Consider the following 22,397-nt stretch of genomic DNA (forward strand, 5'->3'; position numbering starts at 1 on the left):
CACCCTGCCAGAGGGATACCGAGAACAAACACACGACGCCATTGAACCCGATGGACACACGCATCTCGTCTGTGCTCAGAGACCTTGGTGGGCAGCCGTGAACATGCAGGACACAGAGGATGGGCAGGGGCCAGGGAGGAAGAGGAAGCGACACACAGCTGACAGTCTGACAGCCGGGTGGGACTATTGTCACAGTGTCTCATCCATCATACATCACTTCTAGTGACAGGCTGGGCAAAATAATGCAGTACTACTGTAGAATTACAGACGTGACTTCACAAGGAGCTGTGTGGATCGAAATGTGTTGTTAACAACAAGGTACGTATAAGTGAGACATTCTACAGTCCTATATTCCAAAACGATCTACTCATATTAACTCATATTAAAAAAAGAGGGGGTGGCGTGTACTCTAATATTAAGAAAGACCGATAACGGTATGCTTTCATGTCTGTATTGACTGCCTTCGGCATCAACTCAGGATACGACTACCATCTGTGTAATTCTAGCTAGTGTCTCTCCTCCTCTAGCAAACTGCAGGACAACAAGGTATTCATTCCCATTCCAAGCAGTCTAACAGGAGGATGAAAGAAAAAAAAACAAGTGGCAGCAACATGCTCTGGTTTACGCCACTTCTCATCCTAACCAATGAGAGCCCAGCTAGGTATCAATTCACAATAAAAGGAGCTGGTCAGGACTACAGGATGTAAAGCATATGACTGACACCTGCAGGGTGGTCGGTGTATTACCACTCGCAATGAAAGATTAATCTTCGCCCATAGGCCCCTTTTTAGTCCAGACACACTGACCTCAGGCACTGATGCTCTCAATTTTTGGATGCTGAAAGACCCCCATCGCTATCTGTGCCCATTCAACATAGCCTAGATTTACGTAGGTATTACTTCTCATACGCTTACTGCTTGAACAGTCGCTAAGATTATATTTGGTTGTGATCATTGCAAAATACCTATTTTGGATGCAGCAGCAGTTAGCTAGAATGCTGACGCTCATTGACCTAGGCTGTAGCAAAGCTAGCCAAAGAGCCATTTTACTGGTTGAACTTAAAGTACAATGCAGTTCATTTGCGATGATGACACAAAGCTTATATTAAGTACAACATTCATATGAGCCTTAATATTCAATTATAATCCCAAAGTAGTGTGAAATGCACTCATAAGCTACATGTAAAGAGAGGCTTTTTTGTTGCCCGTCTATGAGAACTCCCCCATGTTCTGCAACCAATATGGCTCACGTCGCCCTCGTGCAGCAATGTTTGCAAACACACAAGGGTGATGTAAATTTATAGGGACATATTATACTCTAGAGCAACTGGCGCCCGTGGGTGACTTCATTTGGCCTCCCAAGTTCTGAGCAAAAAAAAAATTATACAAAAAAATTTATACAATGTATACAGTATACAAATGTATACAAAATCTATTATTTTGGGGGGGAAATAAAATACTGTACAAACACCAGCAAACCAGCTCAAAGTGATATAATTTTGAAAATCGGTTCTAAATTATTCCCACGCATAATAGAGAGACGTATGTGATAATATACAAACGTAAGCAAGGTTTGAAATTATTATGTTTTAGTCAAATATTATATTGGTTTGGTCTTCTTGCGGTCAATTTGCTGTCTGATTTGTAATTGTGTGCTAAAAAGAAAATCGTCCCGCGGCTGAATCTAGTTTATGATCCCTGCTCTAGAGGGCTTCATGTAAATGAGCTGTATACGGTTTAGCTATGATCAAACCTGAGAGTACATTTGAAGTGAATGAAATACAAGCACTTGTGAAATACACGACTACTCCCTTGACAGATTGAGGGCCGCTGAATCAAAACAACAAAAATCCATCACTATTTCTTCCACCTCAGTCCCATAACTTAGCAAATTAAAGCAATTTAATACTGCTGTGGACGGTAGTCTAACGCATGCACAGTACAAGTTTTTTCCACCAAAGGAAAAATCTGTCCTTGTTTGTGGTACATTGTCATTTCAAATAAACCTGAAACTGGGTCACTGGCGATGGCTCAAAGGCTTAGCATTCTCACTTTATTTCTGCACAGATAAAAGGGACATGATATTCACGAAATGACAGCATATTCAAATACCAATTCTAGTTTGGGAACCAACCGGTTACCCATTTGCCATTTTGTTGGGTTTTGCCAAACCACGTTTGGGTTGAGAGGCCCTCCCCTCCTACCCCTATGTTTTTATTTTGTTCCATCATTTTTTCCCTCCAAAAGAGATTACAGAGACAAGCTGCTGTAACAGGATGACCACCAGGACCACAATACATCCCTGCCCCTCTGATCCCAAGAAATCATGTTAATCATGCCCTCGTGTCGCCATCTTGTGGTGAAAACATGCACCACAGTGTCATGACGTTGGCCTGTGGTTAAGTTTTATGACCCCCCCTATAAATACCTTTCTCCCTTCCCTCTCTCTTGACTCTACAGAGGGACTCTTGAATAGCCTTTGTTAAACATAGAGAGTCTGGGAACATCAAACAAGTGGAGGGAAAGGAACCATATTTCGGTAATAGAACCAGTTGAAAATATGCGTTGGTACTTAATGAATATGATGTCAGTTCGGTTGTCATCTGAGACATTATGACTGATGACAGGACGACCTAAACTGTATCTGGGAAAGTCTACACGTTATAGTTATCAGATTCACATGGAATTATTGTGCAATTCAAATGTATAAAAATAAAATTATTTGTGAAAAGATTAAATGTAATTTTAGCTTCCAAATGAGAGATTTGGGTTTTCATAAGGTTAGGGCTCTGCTCAATCAGTGGCCCGCCCCTGTGAAGAGACATGGGTTATAAACTATCCCAGCTTCCAAGATGGCGTAGAAGTCGGACGTGTGTTTGTCTTGTCCCGTCTTGTCCCGCGTAAATAGTCCTCGTATTTTTTGTATACATTTCGTATACATTTTAATTTCACTTTCCATCTTGGAACTGAATATACATTCCCGCAACCCGCCTCACCCAATGCGGTACGGATCTGCTATTTTTTTTATACTTTAGAACCGTAACCCCAATCAGAAGCTAGCCAGATAACTAGCTACTAGCTAGTAGTCAGTTAGCCACTGCTGCGGTCTTCAGCCTTAACTCGGACACCAGCCAGCTTCAGCTCGGGCCAATACATGCCAGTCTACAGGCGCGATATCAACCCAGAGAATATAGGACTGCTTTTTCTCTACCACATCACCGGATTCCTGACGCAAGCTCTGGACAATTACACCGGATCATCGTCGCTAGCTAGCTGCAACCAAGTGGCTACTACTGGCTAATACCTCTGTCCCGAAACAAGCACCAGTTAGCCTTGAGCTAGCCTCGATCTAGGCCCATCTGCCGGCTAGCCGAAGAGGTCTACCTGCGAATTCTTGGGCTACAATACCTCCTTTGCCAATTGGACTGGACCCTTTATTGCCGACACGGAGCCCCGCCGATCCATCACGACTGGTCTGCCGACCGTCTTTGTCCGAGGTGGTTTCAACAGGCTTTTCCATTGCGACGTTTCTGAATACCCATCTGCTAATTATTAGCTGTCTTATCGGCTGCTATCTAAATAAATATACCGGACAATTTTTTTTTTTTTTTTTTTTCTTGGGTCACTATATCTATTTTGCCAATTGGATCGATCCCCTCTACCACACGGAACCCCACTAATCTACCGACGGAAACGAATGAGGTGAAAAAAAAAATATTATAATAATAATAATAAAAATAAATAAATAAATAAAAAACCAGACCTTCATCCTATGTTATCTTGCTACCGATAGCCAGCTACCCGGCCAGCTGTCTGGATCGCCGTGACCCCAACCAACCTCTACTCACTGGACCCTTATGATCACTCGATTAAGCATGCCTCTCCTTAATGTAAATATGCCTTGTCCATTGCTGTTCTGGTTAGTGTTTATTGGCTTATTTCACTGTAGAGCCTCTAGCCCTGCTCACTATATATCCAACCTCTCAGTTCCACCACCCACATATGCGATGACATCACCTGGTTTCAATGATGTTTCTAGAGACAATATCTCTCTCATCATCACTCATTACCTAGGTTTACCTCCACTGTATTCAAATCCTACCATACCTTTGTCTGTACATTATTCCTTGAAGCTATTTTATCGCCCCCAGAAACTTCCTTTTACTCTCTGTTCTAAACGTTCTAAACGACCAATTCTCATAGCTTTTAGCCGTACCCTTATCCTACTCCTCCTCTGTTCCTCTGGTGATGTAGAGGTGAATCCAGGCCCTGCAGTGCCTAGCTCCACTCCTATTCCCCAGGCGCTCTCTTTTGTTGACTTCTGTAACCGTAGTAGCCTTGGTTTCATGCATGTTAACATTAGAAGCCTCCTCCCTAAGTTTGTTTTGTTCACTGCTTTAGCACACTCTGCCAACCCAGATGTTTTAGCCGTGTCTGAATCCTGGCTTAGGAAGACCACCAAAAATTCTGACATTTTCATCCCTAACTACAAGATTTTCAGACAAGATAGAACGGCCAAAGGGGGCGGTGTTGCAATCTACTGCAAGGATTGCCTGCAGAGTTCTGTTTTACTATCCAGGTCTGTTCCGAAACAATTTGAACTCCTACTTTTAAAAATCCACCTCTCTAAAAACAAATCTCTCACTGTTGCCGCCTGCTATAGACCACCCTCTGCCCCCAGCTGTGCTCTGGACACCATATGTGAACTGATTGCCCCCCATCTATCTTCAGAGCTTGTGCTGCTAGGCGACCTAAATTGGAACATGCTTAACACCCCAGCCATCCTACAATCTAAGCTTGATGCCCTCAATCTCACACAAATTATCAATGAACCTACCAGATATCACCCCAATTCCGTAAACACGGGTACCCTCATAGACATCATCCTAACCAACTTGCCCTCCAAATACACCTCTGCTGTTTTCAACCAAGATCTCAGCGATCACTGCCTCATTGCCTGTATCCGTAATGGGTCAGCGATCAAACGACCTCCACTCATCACTGTCAAACGCTCCCTGAAACACTTCAGCGAGCAGGCCTTTCTAATCGACCTGGCCGAGGTATCCTGGAAGGATATTGATCTCATCCCGTCAGTAGAGGATGCCTGGATATTTTTTTTAAATGCCTTCCTCACCATCTTGAATAAGCATGCCCCATTCAAGAAATTTAGAACCAGGAACAGATATAGCCCTTGGTTCTCTCCTGACCTGACTGCCCTTAACCAACAGAAAAACATCCTATGGCGTTCTGCATTAGCATCGAACAGCCCCCGTGATATGCAACTTTTCAGGGAAGCTAGAAACCAGTATACACAGGCAGTTAGAAAAGCCAAGGCTAGCTTTTTCAAGCAGAAATTTGCTTCCTGCAACACAAACTCAAAAAAGTTCTGGGACACTGTAAAGTCCTTGGAGAATAAAAACACCTCCTCCCAGCTTCCAACTGCACTGAAGATAGGAAATACTGTCACCACCGACAAATCCACTATAATTGAGAATTTCAATAAGCATTTTTCTACGGCTGGCCATGCTTTCCACCTGGCTACCCCTACCCCGGTCAACAGCACTGCCCTCCCCTCTGCTACTCGCCCAAGCCTTCCCCACTTCTCTTTCTCCCAAATACAGTCAGCTGATGTTCTGAAAGAGCTGCAAAATCTGGACCCTTAGAAATCAGCCGGGCTAGATAATCTGGACCCTTTCTTTGTAAAACTATCTGCTGAAATTGTTGCCACCCCTATTACCAGCCTTTTCAACCTCTCTTTCGTGTCGTCTGAGATTCCCAAAGATTGGAAAGCAGCTGCGGTTATCCCCCTCTTCAAAGGGGGAGACACTCTAGACCCAAACTGCTACAGACCTATATCTATCCTACCCTGCCTTTCTAAGGTCTTCGAAAGCCAAGTCAACAAACAGATTACCGACCATCTCGAATCCCACCACACCTTCTCCGCTATGCAATCTGGTTTCAGAGCTGGTCATGGGTGCACCTCAGCCACGCTCAAGGTCATAAACGATATCTTAACCGCTATCGATAGGAAACAGTACTGTGCAGCCATATTCATTGACCTGGCCAAGGCTTTTGACTCTGTCAATCACCACATCCTCATCGGCAGACTCGACAGCCTTGGTTTCTCTAATGATTGCCTCGCCTGGTTCACCAACTACTTCTCTGATCGAGTTCAGTGTGTCAAATCGGAGGGTCTGTTGTCCGGACCTCTGGCAGTCTCTATGGGGGTGCCACAGGGTTCAATTCTTGGACCGACTCTCTTCTCTGTATACATCAATGATGTCGCTCTTGCTGCTGGTGAGTCTCTGATCCACCTCTACACAGACGACACTATTCTGTATACTTCTGGCCCTTCTTTTGACACTGTGTTAACAACCCTCCAGGCGAGCTTCAATGCCATACAACTCTCCTTCCGTGGCCTCCAATTGCTCTTAAATACAAGTAAAACTAAATGCATGCTCTTCAACCGATCGCTGCCTGCACCTGCCCGCCTGTCCAACATCACTACTCTGGACGGCTCTGACTTAGAATATGTGGACAACTACAAATACCTAGGTGTCTGGTTAGACTGTAAACTCTCCTTCCAGACTCACATCAAGCATCTCCAATCCAAAGTTAAATCTAGAATCGGCTTCCTATTCCGCAACAAAGCATCCTTCACTCATGCTGCCAAACATACCCTTGTAAAACTGACCATCCTACCAATCCTCGACTTCGGTGATGTCATTTACAAAATAGCCTCCAAAACCCTACTCAATAAATTGGATGCAGTCTATCACAGTGCCATCCGTTTTGTCACCAAAGCTCCATATACTACCCACCACTGCGACCTGTACGCTCTCATTGGCTGGCCCTCGCTTCACACTCGTCGCCAAACCCACTGGCTCCAGGTCATTTACAAGACCCTGCTAGGTAAAGTCCCCCCTTATCTCAGCTCGCTGGTCACCATAGCAACGCCCACCCGTAGCACGCGCTCCAGCAGGTATATCTCTCTGGTCACCCCCAAAACCAATTCTTCCTTTGGCCGCCTCTCCTTCCAGTTCTCTGCTGCCAATGACTGGAACGAACTACAAAAATCTCTGAAACTGGAAACACTTATCTCCCTCACTAGCTTTAAGCACCAGCTTTCAGAGCAGCTCATAGATTACTGCACCTGTACATAGCCCATCTATAATTTAGCCCAAACAACTACCTCCTTACCTACTGTATTTATTTATTTTGCTCCTTTGCACACCATTATTTCTATCTCTACTTTGCACCTTCTTCCACTGCAAACCAACCATTCCAGTGTTTTTTTTTTACTTGCTATATTGTATTTACTTCGCCACCATGGCCTTTTTATATTTTTATTTATTTATATATATATTTTGTTTGCCTTCACCTCCCTTATCTCACCTCACTTGCTCATATTGTATATAGACTTATTTTTCACTGTATTATTGACTGTATGTTTGTTTTACTCCATGTGTAACTATGTGTTGTTGTATGTGTCGAACTGCTTTGCTTTATCTTGGCCAGGTCGCAATTGTAAATGAGAACGTGTTCTCAATTTGGCTACCTGGTTAAATAAAGGTGAAATAAATAAATAAAAAAATATACTATGAAACACACCCTTCTCCCTCCACTATATAAGCCCTTGACGAAAATGTAACCTCCTGTTCCGGGTACATTAGGACTACGGTCCGATGTCAGAAGGATTCAGATAATAACTACAGAACGAAGCCAACCTCAGCGTGAGTTTTGGTTGCTAATGGTATGAACTTTGAACTCTTATTCACTACAGAAGTGATACCTCCTAGCCGTTGAGTTAGCAGCGGCCGCTGTAAACCTGGGCTAGGAAAGGACGGACAGAGTATCCCGTCTACCACACAACGACAACACTACAACCTTTCCAGTTCACCACCAGAGACACTCTTCAAAGAACAAAGGACTCTGTTGGGCAACACGGCCTTCCATCTACCACCAACCTATTGAAGCGCAGCTTAGAGTAAATATTTATTGCATTTTCCTTTTCCAAATGGGCGGTAATTTAGAATGCATAAGATTCTGTATTTACGATAGAGTAGCTGCCTACGGCCCGATAGAGACATTGCTTCTCCCTTTGTTCTTCAGTCTTCCCGCTCTTTCACTCAAACCCAGCCCCCTTTTCTTTGTGTAACCAGCTGTCATATCTGTTCCGTCCGCTAGGGACATTTTCCTTTATGACATAATTTGTAATCAAGGTATGATTCATTCTGTGTATATGTAAATCTGTGTGATTAGTTAGGTATTTAGTAAATAAATAATTAAATCCAATTTTGTATTGCTGATTCAACTTGTTAGCCAGGGTTCGTGAAGATAACCAAGAATTTACAACTGATATACAAATATGAGACTGAAATAAGGTGACGATTAATATTGACTGCTTTTGATGTAAAATATTACTAGGTCTTTAACTTCTTAGCGCTAGGGGTCAGAATTTTTGTATTCTTTTTTAAATAACGTGCCCAACGTAAACGGACATTTTCTCTGGCCCAGATCGTAGAATATGCATATAATTTACAGATTAGGATAGAAAACACTCCAAAGTTTCCAGAACTGTCAAAATATTGTCTGTGAGTATAACAATACTTATTCTGCAAGCGAAACCCTGAGAAAATGTAACCCGGAAGTGATATGTTTTTTTAAAACTGTGTTTCCTGGCCCGTCTAACCTCCATTTAAAGGGGTATCAACCAATTCCAATGGCTTCCTCAGGCTGTGACCAGGCTTTAGACATCGTTTCAGGCTTTTATTTTGAAAAATTAGCAACATTTTTCAAAAGTAGTCAAGGAATATTTCCTGCGCGCGACAGAGGGGCTCACCATTTTCCTTTTGTCTCTTAATGAATAGGTTATGAAATATTATCGGGTGAAATATTATCACTTATGTTTGTTAAAAACAACCTGAGGGTTGATTATAAAAAACATTTGACATGTTTCTACGACCATTACGGATACTTTTTGGAATTTGTCGAACGGAATACGGCTTTGGTTCTCAACATAATGCACAACCCAAATCGCGTTTTTTTATGATAAAAGTAATATTTATCGAACAAAAATAACATTTGTTGTGTAACTGGGAGTCTCGTGAGTGGAAACATCCGAAGATTATCAAAGGTAAACGATTAATTTCATTGCTTTTCTGACTTTCGTGACCATGCTAATTTGGGGCTAGCTGTTGTAGCATTGAAAGCTACACTCACAAAAGCGTGGATTTCTTTCGCTGTAAAATATATTTTCAAAGTCTGACACGATAGGTGGATTAACAACAAGCTAAGCTGTGTTTTGGTATATTTCACTTGTGATTGCATGATTATAAATAATTTTGTAATATTTTTGCATTTGGCGCCCTGCAATTCTAGCGGTTGTTTAGGAAAGTGATCCCATAAAAGGGATCCGTAGCTGAGAGAAGTTAAGAGTTTATTCGGAAGATAACTGCTCTATAAATATTATTTTGTGGTACCCCGACTTTCTAGTTAATTACATTTACATGATTAGCTCAATCAGGTAATATTAATTACAGAGAAAGGATTTTATAGAATAGCATGTCTTAATCCGGCATAGCCAAAGACACGACAACAGCAATAACATACAATGTCATCTATCTGTATGCTTGGTGATCTGGGTCAAAAATTGTAACCAACATTTTTTAATTTTTTTAAGATACTCACCCCTCCCATTGTTATCCCATCAATAAGGGCCACATATGGTTTCTGATATGTTCCTTAAAAGATCAAATAAAATATAAGTCAAAACAGAACAGATAGCCAAAGGAGGGAACAGGTGCTCCCAAGATACTAAACATAACTGGTATCATCAGAGAATGGTCTGTCCTTGTAGATTCATAATGAAAATCAAACGTTTTGTAATACACAGGCATATTGTTTGTTCTAAAATGTTTCCCCTCTAGCAGAATCTTGGAAGAGGCGAGATTGGGACACATACCAATAGTATTGTTCAGGATGTATTCTTCACGGAAGAAGTTCTTAGCAAGGGCATCTCCTATCTTCCCTGCTTCAGTCACAGCTAGAAGGAAATGTGATCACAAAATGCACTCAGTAAAGCACAGAGATAAGACACTTTTGAAAACGAAGATGACGACATATTCAGTACAAATCAAGATACTGTGTGAGTATGCGTGTGCGCGTGTGTACTCTCGACAGTCTTATTTACCTCTGATGTCTCCACCAGCACAGAAGGCTTTCCCACCGGCTCCTTTGACAATAACAAGATCAGTCTCCTTGTCCGTCTCCCATTTCTACAATGGAACGTGCAGTAGATTCAAAACAGTTTGAGTACATTATGTGGATCAAGTCAATTCTGACTGCTATCCAAGTTTACACGTGGTACATTACAAGATATTACATTGCCCATTGCAATGCCCATGTAACCCTGATCGCATTCAAGCTATGTATTTGTGTTTAGACATTGAACCACTTCCAAGTTCCACTTTCCATTGCCATTAGCCCTTTACACTCATACCCGTATACGGGTTAGAATTGGCAGATTTGGGTACTGAAAAACACCTAAATTAATTTGGAACGTAGCGGCGGTACAGTAACATGCTATACATGACGTCAAAGCTCTGGGTTTTGACTGACAGACGATCTGACCTTGAGCACCCATCCCTTCCGGGAATTGGGCAACTTTTGCAATTTTTTTGTTTCCTAAGTGAGGAAAACGCTGTAAATTCAGATGACTATTTATTTTCAAAGATGAAACATTGAGGATCACCTACCCCACATTTTTCAGGAATAGTCTTATCATGTTACTGAATGTATCCAGAGTGTTTTCAGATTTCGTTATCAACAAATGCAGCGAAAAGTACAGTAAATGTAAAATGCACATAAAATCAACAGTGTAATGTTTGGATTCAGTCTTCTGAACTGTTGTGTACTCACCGTTGGCCTAATAATTTTCACATTATCTCCAGACTGTTCCCTTTCAATTGCTACCATGGTTATGCATATGCTTTTCATATTACTTCTGTAAGACACTCTTCAATGTATCCTTATCCATATAGGCCAATTCCCACAAGTGTAAAGGGTTAAAAACAGGGTTTTGAAAGATTTGAATTTGCCGAATGCAACCTTAACTCTCCCATTTACCTTCTGTGGCTAGAGGCCTTAACAGTAAGCCACATTTAACAATTTGCCACATTTAATGAACTACTCCTACAGATCGCTGCTGTTGTTTGCAGCAGGACTGATATGTTTGCCTGTCCTTGCCCCCTGTCCCAGTGACAGGTAGCCTAGTCAGTGTTAACTAACTATCGCTCACCTTGAGCTGGGGGTACATGAGTCGTATCATGTTCATGTTTAGGGCGTTCAGGGCTTTGGGGCGGTTCAGGGTGATCACCCCAGCATTCCCCACTTTCTCCACCAGTATCTCGGCTCCCGCCTGGCTCGTCATCTGCCAACAAACACACAGAGAAAAAAGGCAATGTAACACGAGCAAACATGTAGGTATAGCAGTAGGACGAGCATGACAGGTTTGACTTAAACTCCTGAACCAAAGGAAGAGGATTTCTATTCTATACAATAAAGTGGTGCTGTTACCTACCGTAGCTATAGCTTAACGTGTGTGTCCATCTCTCTCCCCTTCACTTCTGTGGAGGGAGTATTACCACACATATAGCTGCATAGCTAGCTAACTGTCTTACAGAAGAATTTTAAGTGCTTACCATTTGCCCTCGAATTCTTTGCAATCTGCAGAGGGACCTAAATCTAAAGACAATACAAGAAAGATGTGAAAATGGTGACAAGAGATTAAACGTGATTAAACCCTATGAACACTAAACTTGGACATACTGACCTCTTATTAGGCAGTGCAAACCTGATTTTGGTGATTTCTGGTACATCGTCAAAATAAATCAATTGCAACACGTTTTTTGGACTCATTCAGCAGTTTTTACCTGATTAAGTACAATCCCATTGGAAAGTTATGTTGAAGGTAGAATGCAGCCATCATTACTTGTATTTTTTTTAAAGCACCTTATAAAACTGTACAAGCACCAAAAGCCCTATTGTTTTGACAAGTGGCAATGAATCACGAATTGATTAGGTGGAAATCTGGTTGTAAAACGCTGTTGAAACTAACACAACAACAAAAAAAAACATGGAAACAGGAGATGTTTTCTCTTCTCACAGGTGAGAGGACAACCGGCAGAAGACAGTCAGCTATATTTCAGAGTGTTCGATTTTGATACGGGCGTCGCCAAAACAGAAAGGGAAACGCAGCGCTGTTTTGTCAATTACTCATATCAATTTCACATTGAAATCAATAGAGAGAAGGCGGAAAATCACGATGGACATCCTGTTAAAACTAGCACAGCTCAAAAACCACACGGAATCTGGGAATTTTATATCACTGGCAGTGGACAACTTGTAGAAGACAACCAGCCACACTTTGACGTGTTGCATTTTGATTGAGGTGGGTCGCCGACGCGGTAAGAGTAACGCAACACTTGTGTGTTAATCACTCATATCTTTACATATTGAAATCAATAGAACGAAGGCAACATTTTTGGGTTGTATGTTCCGTTTAAACGTACATTATACAAAGGTCACATGGAAATGTGGAATAACCTATATGTTAACCTTCCAATGAGCTTATCATATAAACTACAACGCGAAAAGTACGATTTACTTCACTTTTAATCATGTCAGCACAGGTAACAGCCATTTAGACTTTCTTTAGTTTTCATTCTTACTCTTCCCAATTCACTTAAACTATATTTCCCATGGGCTTCACCAGAGTACCCCCTAGTGGCTGGAATACAACTGTATTAAGCCCCTTACATATACAGTAATCCCTCGTTTATCGCGGGGGTTACGTTCCGAAAATGACCCGCGATAAGTGAAATCCGCGAAATAGAAAACTTTTTTTTTTTTTACAATTAGCAACTATTACATGTATACAAATACAGTGACTCACGTGTAGGCCGTTTCACTGCTCTTCAGACTGGGCCGCTGCATCCTGACTGCGCTCTGCAGTGTTCTCTTCTTCTGAAGCCCGCGGTGCAGGTGTGTTTGTTCGGGAGAAGAACATAGTGATAGGCAGCTGTTGTCGCTCTTTTTTCTTCTTTGCAAAAAGATCCTTGTACACCGACATGCCACCATCGATTACGTTGGAGAACTGTAATGAACGGCTCATCAAAGGGTCCCATTCCTCAGCTACTCGCTTAAGTTCAGTGGCCATTCGCACCATGGTTGCTAAGCGACCAAGCGTTAGTCCTTCCTCCTCATCTCTCGTGTCCAATTCGTAGCATGTTTTGATACAAGAAGCGGGAGTGAGTTTTTAGCGAATCAGAATGCAGAGCACAATGCACCAAAAAAAAAAAAAAAATGCTTTATGAAAATCCGCGAAATAGCGAATCCGCGATAAGTGAACCGCGAAGTGGCGAGGGATCACTGTACATTGGGTTTATCTAACAGGTTTTACAATGACCGCCTACAGACCCATAGTCCACTTGTCAAACTTGTTCCACAGAGGGCTAAGTATTTGCGGGTTTTCGCTCCTCCCTTGTACTTGATGAATTAAGGTCACTAATTAGTAAGGAACTCCCCTCACCTGGTTGTCTAGGTCTTAATTGAAAGGGAAACAGAAAACCCAGCAGACACTAGGCCCTCTATGGAATGAGTTTTACAACCCAGCCATAGACGATGTAAGCAGCCATCCAAAATAAAGAAGGGGGCAGATTATTTTTCATTTTTTTCACACTACAGACGGCAATATTGGTCACTAATACAGGACTAGTAAAGCCCCAATGCAGTACTTGTAAGAAAAAAAATATATAACTTTTTTATTAATTTTTTTTTTTTAATATTCGGATTTTTCAGAGGGTGCTGCCCTCAGCACCCCTATTTCCCGCAGCTATGCCTATCTGGCTACCTGTGTGTGCAGAAGCACGCAGATGGAGCCAGTGACATAGTCAAAAGAGCCTCGCTGTCTGTGCATCTTGTGATGGGCTGTAAATCATCATGGGCTGCAGAGCAACTCTGCTGTCCTCAGAGCTGGATAATTATAAACTGATTCACATTTTTCCCTCATCCTCCTCTCATATTAGGCCTAGGCTACTATATGCGTTGTAGGTAGGTTGCACATTGCTAAAATAATATGGAAATTGGCCTATCCTAACTATGCATTTCTTTCATAAGCATTCCTCAGCTGTAACCTAAGTTCTTTTGACTCCTCATTTGATTTTTCCATCTTGGCACTGTTTGCTCAATTTCACTTCTTGTGGCCTAAAATATTTGTAATTCAAAATAAATATGTGAATGAGAATAGCATATACTTCGACTAATTATTCCCTTCAAAAGCTTCAACTTTAGGTCATTAAACATTATTAGTATAGTTTGGAAATTCCTCTTCATAACTTTCATTTCTCTTAATGCTTTAATGATATTTCAGTTAGTAGGATTAGGCTTTTGGTCGTTTGGTTTGCAATAACAAGGACGGATTTATTTTCTGGCCACGCATGCATAATTTCTGTTTTAAGTTTGTTTGTTTTTTCTCATTCGATTTTTCTATCTTGCTATAGTTTTTTTTTTATCTCTTGTTATTACCTTAGGCCTCCCAAGTTTTGGGGTTATTAAAAAAGCACTTAAAACTTTGAGATAGAACTAGGACTCCGTTTGATTAATTCATTGTTTGATCATGAAACAGCATGGCAGGAGAAATCTAGCATGCAATTAAACTGAAAGAGTTTCTTAATAGGCCAAGTCATATTCATTTTCAAATTGAGAGAAAATAGAACATTTGGGCTTTTACAAAAATAAGACACCGGAGCGTCTGCTATAAAAATAGACTTTGGCTATTGGCCCAGATCATCCAACATTCGAGAGGGAGAAGAAAAAAATAACAATTCTGACCGGATATTTTGCGCTGCTTTGGTGAGACTCTTAGCTCTGTCTTTGTTCTCTTGCTTTGTGTAAATATTAAATATTTATTGAAATAGGTTATAGCAAATAGGAATATAGGCAATTTACTCAGAATGTCAACCATGTACTGCCCTGCGGCAGCACAGCTGCCTGATCAGAGTAATTGTTTTATATTGTGATTCATACTTTTTATTTTTACTTGTCCATTCGGACAACTGAAATCTAGTTTCTAGTTGTCCGACAATTTTTTTTTACTTGCTCCGGACCAGCCTTAATGTCGAGTCCTGGTTGGCATCCAAAGTTGGTGCATTTCCGCCACCGACTTTGCTGGAGTATGAGCCAGAGAGCGACAGCAGCCTCAATGGTAGTGTGCGCAGCATAGTAGGTGTAGCATGTAGTAACCGCAGTCAGCAGATATACATTATTGGTCCAAACAGCAAGTTACTTTTGACCAAATAGGATGTGTGTGTGTGTTCAGACAGCAGTCGTTTGCTGGCATGTCTACGCTAGTTGTCATAGTAACAACGGCAGTTGTTGCGTGCAGTGGTGTATGCTGATTGGTGGTGGTGCTCATGCTTCCTATCACTCACAAGTTATGTAGCAAGCCAAGGTGACAACAATGCCTCCCATGAACATTTCCAAGTTGCTTTGAATGTTAAAAATTATAGTGTAAGACCACTTTTAAAGTCTCAAAGGATAAGATTATTGAACTTTCAAAACAAGTCATTTTTTGGCAAGCCACAACAGTCAATTAGCTAGCTAGGTAGCAGTTTAGCCCATTCACTAACGTGTCTGTAAACAATTAAGCTAGTTAGCTACCACATGTTTTTTTCAAAACTGTCAGAGTAGCTAGCAAGTAACAAGATATGCCAAATAACAGTCTAAAAACCACTTGTGAGCTAAATAAAATCAGATTTTCGCACGGCCAGGAATCAGATTTATATCGGATTTCAAACCTATGAAGGTGGTTTGAAATGTGGCTTGAAATATGATTCCACGTGCTTTTTGGCTGTTAACACAGCAGGAAAAATAACAGATTCAAATCAGATAAGCAAAAAATGTAATTTGAGTCACTCCAATGTGAACAAGGCTTAATGAGTTGACGAATGCAATGTCAAGATATTAGCTACTGTAATCATGCATGGAGAGTTGAAGCACTATTGGGCAGCAACACAACACAGTCTACTCAAAAAAAAAAAAAACAATGTCTGTCTAAGTAGCCCCTTTGCTCCCCAATTTCATGGTATCCAATTGGCATTACAATCTTGTCTCGTCGCTGCAACTCCCGTACGGACTCGGGAGAGGCGAAGGTCGAGAGCCGTGCGTCCTCCGAAACACAACCCAACCGCAGTGCTTCTTGACACAATGCCCACTTAACCCGGAAGCCAGCCGCACCAATGGGTCGGAGGAAACACCGTACACCTGGCGACCGTGTCAGCTTGCACTGCGCCCGGCCCGTCACAGGTGTCGCTAGTGTGCGATGGGACATCCCTGTCGGCCAAACCCTCCCCTAACCCGGACAACGCTGGGCCAATTGTGCGCTGCCCCATGTTATGTTTGTTTACACCGAGCTACACTGGGGTCGGAACGCAATCATTGTTACATCTCACGCTGGCTCCACGGCAATGATGCATCTAAACCCTGGATTGCGGATGCTATGTATTGGCCATTGAGAGGCGTTGAAGCCACCGGTCGACCATATTGGCACTCCCAAATAGAAACAGTCCTCCATTAGAATAAATGGTATTCTACAGCATTTCAATTAAATGTTTCAGGGACAAAAATACATGTATTTAAGTATTTTCTGTTGCAGTGGGGCCATAACATTTGTACTTAAAAAAATAGATACTTTAAGGAAATGTTTTATATATATATATAAATAAATAAAACAATTGTATATAAAAATATAAATTATTATGTAAACCTAACAATATATATATATATATTTAAATTACATAATTTAATTGTATGCATTAAGGTATATAATAGAAAATGAATGTAGAAATTAAATGCATTTCTATGGCTTCCAAAAATATTTTTTTACAATTGAGGAGGAGTACCAAGTTGGCTGTGTGGTAGCTTCAATACAGAGCCCCCTGTCAGTCATCCAGGGTTTATACACATAATTGTTACATGGTGTCTCAATGTAACCATGATTGCGTTCAGACCCCAGTGCAGCTCAGTGTTAACAAGCGTAACGGTATTGTCAGTATCTTCCGAAAACCCCTCACAAAGCTAGCCAGCTAACGTTAACCTCTAGCTACATGCACGGAGTCCTCATCGACTAAGCATAGATTTCAATCAACCTTTGCAGGCGTAGGCCTACCTGTGCGTTGAATTCAAAATAGTTATTGACATTGTGTAGTTTTTCCTTCTCTGGTTAGCTTGAAAAGCACACAGCTTGCTTCAAGAAATGGTTCAAGTTTACGAACAGTTCTTCCTGGATAGCAGACAACAGGCTATTCCTGATTGGTTATTTTTGTAAGCGTCATTGGGGGCGTATGCACCATCAAATAAACGCTCGATGCGTTTAAAAGTTGAGTTTGACTACACTGCCATCTACTGGGACAATATATACATACACGCACCAAATTGGATTTTAGGTTACTACAAATCACTGTTTAGGCATGCTTGACTTCGAGGAAACTAGGCATGGTTCAAATTATAAACCGGCTTGGATAAACAAATACTCATAAACAAATTAGCATCCCCCCAGGCCCACAATAACTGAAATATCAAAGACATAATTGGACAGCTATTTTAATAATTTTGGCATAAAACAATAAATGAGATGTTCTCCTATGGGAATCATTTAATTATTCTACATAAAACAAACCAGATACAATATTTTAATCAGACAATATTCACTATTCGCTGACATTACTATGATAGAAAAAAAATCATATGAGCAAGGAGGGACATGGTTTTGTAGAGCACATACAATGCCTTCGGAAAGTACTCAGACCCCTTGACTTTTTCCACATTTTGTTACATTTCGTTATTCAAAAATGGATTTTAAAAATCCTCAGCAATCTCCATCGATCATCCTTGAGATGTTTCTACAACTTGATTGGAGTCCACCTGTGGTCAATTCAATTGATTGGACATGATTTGGAAAGGCACACACCTGTTTATCTAAGGTCCCAGAGTTGACAGTGCATGTCAGAGCAAAAACCAAGCCATGAGGTCAAAGGGATTGTCCGTAGAGCGCCGAGACAGGATTGTGTTGAGGCACAGATCTGGGGAAGGGTACCAGAACCTTTCTGCAGCATTGAAGGTCCCCAAGAACACAGTGGCCTCCATCATTCTTAAAGGAAGAAGTTTGGAAACACAAAGACTCTTCCTAGAGCTGGCCACCCCGCCAAACTGAGCAATTTGGGGAAAAGGGCCATTGTCAGGGAGGTGACCAAGAACCCAATGGTCACTATGACAGTGCTCTAGAGTTCCTCTGTGGAGATGGTTGTTCTTCTGGAAGGTTCTCCCATCTCTGCAGCACTCCACCAATAAGGCTTTTATGGTTGAGTGGCCAGATGGAAGCCACTCCTCAGTAAAAGGCATATGACAGCCTGTTTGGAGTTTGCCAAAATGCACTTAAAGACTCTCAGACCATGATAAACAATATTCTCTGGTCTAATGACACCAAGATTGAACTTTTTGGCCTGAATGGCAAGCGTCACGTCTGGAGGAAACCTGGCACCAGAGGATGTTTTTCAGCAGAAGGGACTGGGAGACTAGTCCTTTATGAAAACCTGCTCAGGACCTCAGACCGGGGCGAAGGTTCACCTTCCAACAGGACAACGACCCTAAGCACACAGCCAAGACAACGCAGGGGTGGTTTCGGGACAAGTCTCTGAATGTCCTTGAGTGGCGCAGACAGAGCCCTGACATGTACCTGATCGAACATCTCTGGAGAGACCTGAAAATAGCTGTGCAGCATCGCTCCCCCATCCAACCTGACAGAGCTTGAGAGGATCTGCAGGGAGAAATGGGAGAAACTTCCCAAATACAGGTGTGCCGAGATTGTAGCGTCCAACCCAAGAAGACTTGATGCTGTATTCGCTGCCAAAGGTGGTTCAACAAAGTACAGAGTAAAGGTCTGAATACTTATGTAAATGTGATATTTTTATTAAATTAGCAAACAATTCTATAAACATGTTCTTGCTTTGTCATTTATGGGGTATTGTGTGTAGATGAGGGAAAAAAACAATTTAATCAATTTTAGAATAAGACTAAGAAAATAGTCAAGGGGTCAGAATACTTTCAGAATACATTGTATGAGACAATTTGAATGAACACAATATTTTAAATTCACTCTTTGCCTGTGTTTTCCTTGGGCCAATAATACTTTTTTAAAGTCCGGTAACACTTTGTAAACAAAAGTACTCAATGTGATACATGTTAAACTACATGAATCAGGTCTTAACAGATCTGTTTTAAAACATAGTATTTTCAAATTGAAATTTCAAAATGAGGCTTAGCATTTAGAAGTAGCGTAGTTCCAGGAAGCGTTGTCTGCTTGGCTTCCCAGAGAAATCCTTCTAATTTACTGTGCCATCAAAGTACTCATACCCGTTGACCGATCCCATATTTTCTTGTGATACAGCCTGAATTCAATATGGATTCTTTTTTTTTCTCACCCATCTAAACACAATCTATAATGACACAGTGAAAAGGCATGTATCTGGGGAAGGGTATGAAACAATTTCTAGAGTGTTGAAAGTTTCCAAGAGCACGGTGCTCTCCATTGGGAAATGTAAAAAAAAAAATATTGATCTACCCAGACTGTGCCTAGAGTTGGCCGTCCGACCAAACTGAGCAACGGGGCAAGGAGGACCTTGGTCAAAGATGTGACCAAGAAACCAATTGCCACTCTGACAGAACTACAGAGTTCCTTGGCTGAGATGGGAGAACCTACCAGAAGGACAACAGTCTCTACAGCACTTCACTAATCTGGGCTTTACGGGAGAGCGGCTAGGCAGAAGCCACTCCTGAGAAAAAGGCACATGACAGCACATGGAGTTTGCAACAAGGCATGTGAAAGACAGATCACAAAGCAAAAAAAGGATGTGGTCTGATGTGACAAAAATATAACACTTTGGCTTGAATGCAAAGCACCATGTCTGGAGAAAACCAGTCACAGCTCATCATCCGTCGAACACCATCCCTAAATCAAATCAAATGTTCAAATCAAAATTTGAGTGGTCACAAACACATTTAGCAGACTTTATTGCAGGTCTAGCGAAATAGTTGTGTTCGTATCTCCAACAGTACAGTAGTATCTAACAATTCACACAAATCTAAAAGAAAGGAATTAAGAAATATATAAATATTAGGAGTGGCATTGACTAAAATACAGTAGAATATAATACAGTATATACATATGAAATGAGTAAAGCAGTATGTAAACATACATGGGATTTTCTTGTTACTTTAATATGGGGCAGCAGCCTTAAGGTGCAGGGTTTAGTAATTGGGTGGTAGCCGGCTAGTGATGGCCTTGAGATGTTTTTCAGTCTTTTGGTCCCAGCTTTGATGCACCTGTACTGATGTAACGATTTCGTAACTACAGACGCTGGGAGAAGGGAAGCAAGTACAGCAAGTAAATTGACATGAAACTTAACAAGAACAGCATCTGGACAAAAGCTAAAAAAACAACATCAATGCAGACACGGAAATGAAACTGAGGAAGTGACAGATATAGTGGAGGCAATCAATGACGTGATGGAGTCCAGGTCTGATAAACCACTGGTGCGCGTAACGATGGGCACAGGTGTGCGTAATGATGAGCAGTCTGGTGACCTCGAGCGCCAACGACGGGGAGCGGGAGCAGACGTGACAACTGACATAAGTACAGGTGAATGGTGGTGGCAGCATCATGCTATGGAGGATGTTTTTCAGCAGCAGGGACTGGGAGACTGGTAAGGAAAGAGGGAACAATGAATGGAGCCAAATACAGGCAAAGCCTTGATGAGAACCTGCTTCATAGTGCAAACAACATTACACTGGGGTGAAGATTTACGTTACAACCGGACAAACACCCCAAGCATACAACCAAAGCAACGCTGAAATTGCTTCAGAACAAGAATGTGAGGGGCAGTCATTTCTATTTTATGCAATTTGATTAACTAATTTAAAAAACGGCCAATATTTATTGATCTTTCATTTGACAAAGAATTAATTTGAAATGAAATAGTTCATATGATCCATTTTGGGGTTGTTTGGTATTTTATTAGGATCCCCATTAGCTGTTGTAAAAGCAGCAGCTACTTTTCCTGGGGTCCACACAAAACATGACATAATACAGAACATTAATAGACAAGAACAGCTCAAGGACAAACCTACATACATTCTTTTTTAGGCACATGTAGCCTACATATCAATACATACACACAAACTATCTAGGTCAAATAGGGGAGAGGCGTTGTGCCATGAGGTGCTGCTTTTTTTAAACCAGGTTTGCTGTTTATTTGAGAAATATGAGATGGAACAGAGTTCCATGCAATAATGGCTCTATATAATACCGTAGGCTTTCTTGAATTTGTTTTGGATTTGGGGACTGTGAAAGACCCATGGTGGCATGTTAAGTGGAGTAAGTGTGTGTGTCAGAGCTGTGTGTAAGTTAATTATGCAAACAATTTGAGATTTTCAACACATTGTTTCTTATAAAAAAGAAGAAGTGATGCAGTCGGTCTCGCCTCAACTCATAGCCAAGAGAGACCAGTACAGAATGCATAGTAATTATATCAGCCCTCTGATTACAATGAAGAGCAAGACATGCTGCTCTGTTCTGGGCCAGCTGCAGCTTAACTAGGTCTTTCCTTGCAGCACTCGATCATACGACTGGACAAAAATCAAGATGAGACAAAACTAGAGCCTGCAGAACTTGCTTTTTGGAGTGTTTAGTCAAAAAAGCAGAGGATTTCTTTATTACTGACAGACCTCTCCCCATCTTTACAACCATTGAATCTACATTTTTTGACCATGACAGTTTACAATCTAAGGTCACACCATTCATTACCAGACTCAGCTGAGGTCTAGAGCTTAGGGAATGATTTGTAGCAAATACAATGTTCTTAGTTTTATATATGTTCAGGACTAGTTTATTATTGGCCACCTATTCCAAAACAGACTGCAACTCTTTGTTAAGGGTTTCAGTGACTTCATTAGCTGTGGTTGCTGATGCGTATATGGTTGAATCATCAGCATACATGGACACACCTGCAGTGGCAGGTCAATGGTAAAAGTAGAAAAGAGTAGAGGGCCTAGTGAGCTGCCCTGCGATACACCACACTTTACATGTTTGACATTAGAGAAGCTTCCAAGAAAACCCTTTGAGTTCTATTAGATAGATAGCTCTGAATCCAAGTATCCACAGTGTGATTCCATGCAAATTATTATGTGACTTGTTAAGCAAATGTTTATTCTTGAACTTATTTAGGCTTGCCATAACAAAGGGCTTGAATAATAATTGACTCAAGACCTTTCAGTTTTTATTAA

The 22,397-nt window shown here is 41.3% G+C and overlaps 1 protein-coding gene across 1 annotated transcript in view; it reads right to left on the minus strand.

Moving 5' to 3' along the window:
• Positions 1-17,364, minus strand: part of hibch (3-hydroxyisobutyryl-CoA hydrolase) — a 54,511-nt gene extending 37,147 nt beyond the window's left edge. The window contains exons 1-6 of the mRNA XM_055878982.1: positions 17,227-17,364; positions 11,702-11,744; positions 11,299-11,430; positions 10,192-10,276; positions 9,964-10,044; positions 9,690-9,742 (exon numbers count right to left, since the gene is read on the minus strand). Coding sequence (XP_055734957.1) covers positions 9,690-9,742; positions 9,964-10,044; positions 10,192-10,276; positions 11,299-11,430; positions 11,702-11,744; positions 17,227-17,258 — 426 coding nt within the window. The 5' untranslated portion in view covers positions 17,259-17,364. The remainder of the gene's footprint in view (positions 1-9,689; positions 9,743-9,963; positions 10,045-10,191; positions 10,277-11,298; positions 11,431-11,701; positions 11,745-17,226) is intronic.
• Positions 17,365-22,397: the final 5,033 nt, after the last annotated feature.

The sequence above is a fragment of the Salvelinus fontinalis genome, chromosome 23 (assembly GCF_029448725.1).
Source record: "Salvelinus fontinalis isolate EN_2023a chromosome 23, ASM2944872v1, whole genome shotgun sequence".
In the NCBI taxonomy this organism is placed as follows: Eukaryota; Metazoa; Chordata; class Actinopteri; order Salmoniformes; family Salmonidae; genus Salvelinus; species Salvelinus fontinalis.